Here is a 5,755-nt window from a genome sequence, read left to right as displayed (position 1 = left end):
TGAGGAACAGTCGCCAGCCACAGTTCACACGCTCCACAGAAGCAAAGAAAAATAGATTTTTACTTTTTTTTTCTTAGCAAATTTTAAGTTTTCAAGGTTTGGAATTTTTTTTACCAACCTTTTAAGGAGGATTGGCAAGTTTTTCCACATGAATGCGTCGCAATTTTTGTTTAATAGTCTCATAAATTAAACAGCTTCCAAACAAAGTGAGACTCTGAGGGCCTCTATTCAAAGTTTCAATTGAATTTTAGTTAGATGGAGCTTTAATAGTGCAAAACAACTTGAAACTCGCATCTTCCAACTTGAGAAATCAATTGGAAGATGCAATTTTATAAAGTTGATTGTAAAAGCATAGAATTAGAGGAGTTTTTTTTTTTCCCTTTTCACAGTTCATCCAGTCCATCATTTCCAATTACAATTTAAACTTTTCATAGACATATTGGCTTAACGTGCCTTTATAATTGGTTACTTCATTAATTCCAGCTCTATGTTGCCCCACGCCACTGGCCAGCTAATGTCTCAAATCAGCTTCCTACCAGCGACAAATCATAACTCATTTTTCCACAGCAGCATGCAGTTGATGTGGCTGTTTGTGTTTATCTGCACGGAGGGAGGGAAGGACCCAGCGGGAGTTTTATGCCCCCCAGGTGTGAGACTGACCTTACTCTGAGAGACGCCGGAGGGGGAGCAGGGAGTGCTCGGCTCTCGGAGACACTCCGCGGGAAGCGCGCAGTCATGCCTGTGCGCGCACACAGACGGCAGCAGGGCGCGGAGGTGCCAACAGCGCTCCAACTTCCCTTTCAAAGTATCGTGCTATTTCGTGTTGTGTAATTTTTTTATTTTTATTTTTTTTTAAATTGGAAAGCATTTTTAACCAATATCAGAATTTCGATTTTCTGAAGAGCGCGCGAGAAAAAAAGGGGGGCAGTTTAGATGGATTTTACGCGGCTTAACTAAAAGTTTCTGGATCGACGCGCGTTCCGCGGACCTTTGGTGCCATGTCGGGGATTTTTCTCTCCTGACTTTCTTCCAATGCTTGATTTTCTCCTAAAAACAAAGAAAAGGCGCGCAATCCTGCCATGGAAAACCTCACAATGGACAACGTGACTGTGGAGAACGACACGTCGGTGCGGGACAACCAGACCCTGGGCGTTTGGACCGACCACCTGGTCGAATACAAGGTGGTCAGCGTGTTTTTTGTGACCCTCATTTGCGGAGTGGGGATAGTCGGCAACGTGATGATCATACTGGTGGTGCTGACCACCAAACACATGCGCACCCCGACCAACTGCTACCTGGTGAGCCTGGCCGCGGCTGACCTGATGGTCCTGACGGCCGCCGGGCTGCCCAACATCACCGAAGCCCTGTACGGCCAGTGGGTGTTCGGCTACGCGGGCTGCCTGGGCATCACCTACTTCCAGTACCTGGGCATCAACGCGTCCTCGTGCTCCATCACCGCCTTCACCGTGGAGCGCTACATCGCCATCTGCCACCCCATCAAGGCGCAGTTCCTGTGCACCTTATCCCGGGCGAAGAAGATCATCCTGCTGGTGTGGACGCTCACCTCCGCCTACTGCGTCCTGTGGCTCTTCCTGTCGGACGTCAAAAAGTTGACGTACGACAACGTGGTGCTGCTCAGCTGCGGCTACAAAGTCTCCCGGAGTCACTACCTGCCTATTTACTTCACGGATTTCGCCGTGTTCTACGTGCTGCCCCTGACGCTGGCCACCATCATGTACGGGCTCATCGCCCGCATCCTCTTCCTCAACCCGCTGCCCTCGGACCCGAAGGGCAGCACCAAGAAGTGGAAGAAGGAGACGAGCCAGGGAGGGAGGATGATCAGCAGCAGCTCCTCCAGCAGCACCACGGCTGCCTCCCGCAGACAGGTGGGAACGCGTTGTATAGGGGGTGCACGCAATGACGACATAAAGTAGTCAGGCAGTCAACTCTTTCTTTTTGGGTGTAGATTTCAAGAGGTGCAGAGGCATCCACGTTCAGAAAAAGTAAAATGTATTTTAATCAGAAAATCTAGTTGCCTCACTTGATTTCACAGACAAAGTCACTGGTGCGTATTTAACATGGAAACATGGAAAACTAAAGGGATCATTTAACATTTTTTTTTTTTTGCACGAGCAATGCAACTAGTATAGGGTCCATGCAGAAAGGGTGACACTTGCACTTTTGGGGCTCCTATGATGTAACCAGGCCCCCAACCACAAGGTTTTCCTTCTTGGCCTCCCATGACTGCTGCATAGGCCCACACTTGTCTATGTCCCCCCCCCGTCGTAATGATACAGGCGTTTCCATTTAATGCAAGGTTCTGTTCCATTCAGTTCAAGATGAGTCATTGCTTTTCCTGTGCATGTTGGAACTAAATGGAACTAAATGAAGCTTAACCCTCACAGATTTCTTATACAAAGCAGCGGCTTTGAGGAAAAAAAAAATGTCCATTGTGTGGGCACAAAATTAGATGGACTTAAAACTAAAATAGAATAAACTTTCTTCAGTCAGTGTTTTAACACTGCTGCTTGTTAGCTCAACTAACTGGATTCTAACTAAACACGATTCTAACTAAAGGATGTACAATGTAGAAGAAGAATGCTGAGAGCATTCCCACCTAATGATAGCGATGATAGATAACTATAGTAATTGTCATTATCATAATCGCAATCACACTAACAAGCAATAAAACTCAGTGAATGAACCATTGAGTCCATGATTAATGAAATGTTGAATAATTTATATGGGCTGCTGATGAGCAAATGTGCTGACGATGATAACTCTTTACTACCATCAGAGGAAAAATTGGAACGGATCAAAGAGGGTTGACTGAGGGAGTTATGTACAGCCAAATAAAGTCATTCTAAATGAGCAACCTAGAAACAATCCTGGTAGAACAAAAAGCTGTTCAATCAAAGTGGGATTTCTGGAATGGAAGTGATGCCCCACAGCACTTAAAGCCTTTGATGGTACCAAAAGCCTTTACCAAAGTGCAAGTCAAGTCAATGTTTGCGTTTTCCCCTTGAGATGTGAAATAGGTCTTTAATAGCTGCTTTCTTGAGTACAGTATACCTTTGCCATGCTAGTATACCCTGGTGTCAGCTGAAGAGCGTATCACCCTCGCCCTGACGTCATCCTCAACCTGCAGAAAGCTCACGCAAACCCTGTTCATCTTGTAACAAAGAGGCTAAGCAAAGGCAGAGACACAGACTCGCAGGCTTTCGCTGATCAGTTGGGTGGGTTGAAGACACCTTCGTGGACTGGCAGGGGGTGGGTGTGGCTCCCCTGAGGGAGCTCCGTTCCGTTCTCTGTCGGGCGAATGCACGCCCCCACGCACGCCGGTCCCTCACCGTCACCGCTGACCGCTCGCTGAGCACCACAAGGAACGAATCATGCCCGCCGCGCGCCTTACTTGAATTACCGAAAGGTCAGGAGGTAATGAGCGTCTGGGATTAGGTGTTTTGCTGGTTGACGACACCAACAGCACCCCCTGTCTAATCCATTTAGGCTCACCTGACTGAATCTGAGACAACACGGCGTAAACACGAATGCAGTTCAGTTTGCCTCTTTAGCGCTGGGATTACTGTGTCGGCAACGCACAGCCTTGTCAGCGTATTGTGGATGTTATCGCGCTTGAAAGTGTAGGGAATTGATCCAAAGCCACCCACTTTCTTCTTGAATGTTTGATGGGATTTGCCCCAAGCTGCGTTTGAAATATTATATTGCTTGTGGGAGACCTGATGCTGAATCTGTCACTTTAAGGCTAATTGGCTCCAATACTGTGTCTGCATTCATCATCAAAACGTGAAGTAATAAAGGCTACACTGCTTATGAAGACTCTAATCTTCATATGTCACATAAACACAGTGGCCAACCTATTCAACCCCTTCATATTAATTAAGCTGTACTAAATTAAATGTGTTAATCAAGAAAATTCTGTTTCATATGGATGCCTCCCTAGATGGAGCGTTTCTAAATGAAATTAGATGATGCTATTCATCACCGGAGGAAAATGAAATGATCTTTGATGAGCGTAATCTCAGGAAATGTAAAGAGCCCAAAGAAATCATCTGGACAGCTGGATTTTATGAATGAAGTCTGAGTAAACCAGCTGGCATGACAGAGCAGTCTTGTCTGTTTTGTACTGCCCACACTACTCGAGTGTTGTGTGTTTGTGTTGGAGGGAAACAAGAAATTCTAAATTTGATGTGTTTTTGATATGATCTTGAGTGTTGGAAACAACTCACAAGAAGAAGATTTACTTTTCATTGACAAAACTAGGAATGTGAATTACATGAAGGTGGAGGAGGTGGGTTAGCCTTTGGCCTAAATCCTGATGCTTTATTGAGTGCATGTGGACATGATTAAGTGCACTGTTGCATGAAAGAGCCCAACAAATCCCTACCTGTGACAATAGTTGGCAGAGGTGTGGAAGTGTGAAGACGTGGTTGTTGGCACTACATTCCGAATAAAGTGCTTCTGCTTAATGCTAATATTTTTTAAAGGTTAATGTTTTTTTTTATTTTTTATTTAAATATCAAGCAATATAATATAGCTGTTGAATCAAGTTAGGGAACATTTTTGAGAAGCAATTACTGATATTAGATGCTTTTTTTGTAGATCGTAATCTCTTCTCATCATGAAACAAATAACTCTTTCACTATTAAGAGAAACTTTAATAAAACACACACATTGATAAATACGACATCAACAAAATACAGCACCTGAAAACAGTCCTTTTGCAAATAATCGCTCCAAACAAAATTAGCCCAGTCCTCTTGAGAGGGGTTGATGTGGCCCAGCCCTAAGGCAAACAAACAAACTAGTAAAACTTCTATGTAAGTTTATATTGGAATCTTAACTTGATAAAATGTCATATAGTCAAGTTAAAAATGACTGGTGATGGCCAATTCATAATAGAGAGTTTGCCTAAGGCGCTTGTCCTTGGACCGTAGGAGGAAGCTGGAGGACCTGGACAGAACGTAGACATGGAAGAATATGCATAAAAAAATAAAAATAATGTATTGCTTTTCTTTGTATTTTGCCAGGTGACAAAGATGCTGGCAGTGGTGGTGATCCTCTTCGCCTTGCTCTGGATGCCCTACAGGACTCTGGTCGTGGTCAACTCATTCCTGAACAAGCCCTACCTGGACACTTGGTTCCTGCTCTTCTGCCGCCTGTGCATCTACCTGAACAGCGCCATCAACCCGGTCATCTACAACGCCATGTCGCAGAAATTTCGCACGGCGTTCAAGAAGCTGTGCCACTGTGGCCCCCAGCGCATGGAGAAGCCGGCCTCCTACAGTGTGGCTCTGACTTACAGCGTCATCAAGGAGATGTCCAACGGGGAAAGTCCGGACCACTTCCGCACGGAAATGGACGAGGAGCTAAACACACCAACGAATCAATATTTGTCCACTGGCATCCTGCCCAATGCCAAGAAGATACCATTTGAAGAGTCGAACCTGTCTGGGAGCACTGCCACAGACTGACCCAAGCTTTTTGAGTTGTGTCCACCGTGTCTGCTGTTGTCATCAATTGGATGTTTAAAGAAAAGTTTCAACTAGAGAAATTCAGACAGTCCTGGTCTCACTTCACCCTCAGATCAACCACGTTCCGTCCTTTGATAATATAACTGACTTGAAATAATGATATTTTAAGAATTCTGTTTAAAATTCTCCACAGAGGTAAATTAGAACGACAGCGACTTGACACGTCAATCTGGCTGTCATTATTCAGCTTCGCAAGATAGACT

The 5,755-nt window shown here is 44.9% G+C and overlaps 1 protein-coding gene across 1 annotated transcript; it reads left to right on the top strand.

Annotated features, from left to right (window-relative positions):
• Nucleotides 1-609: 609 nt before the first annotated feature.
• On the top strand, nt 610-5,530 carry trhra (thyrotropin-releasing hormone receptor a). Its single transcript, XM_076012842.1, has 2 exons — nt 610-1,886; nt 5,049-5,530. Exons 1-2 carry the CDS (start codon nt 1,080-1,082, stop codon nt 5,490-5,492), a joined length of 1,251 nt encoding a protein of 416 aa, XP_075868957.1. The 5' UTR covers nt 610-1,079; the 3' UTR covers nt 5,493-5,530.
• Nucleotides 5,531-5,755: the final 225 nt, after the last annotated feature.

Source organism: Nelusetta ayraudi, unplaced genomic scaffold (assembly GCF_046127955.1).
Source record: "Nelusetta ayraudi isolate G7.1 ecotype Tasmania unplaced genomic scaffold, CSIRO-AGI_Nayr_v1 ptg000136l, whole genome shotgun sequence".
NCBI lineage: Eukaryota > Metazoa > Chordata > Actinopteri > Tetraodontiformes > Monacanthidae > Nelusetta > Nelusetta ayraudi.
Note: the sequence above shows the minus strand (reverse complement) of the source record. Positions and strands in the feature narration are given on the sequence as shown.

Coding starts and splice junctions, on each gene's coding strand:
- trhra (XM_076012842.1), top strand. CDS start 1,080: ATGGAAAACCTCACAATGGACAACGTGACTGTGGAGAACGACACGTCG. Junction 1,887..5,048: donor CGGCTGCCTCCCGCAGACAG/GTGGGAACGCGT, acceptor GTATTTTGCCAG/GTGACAAAGATGCTGGCAGT.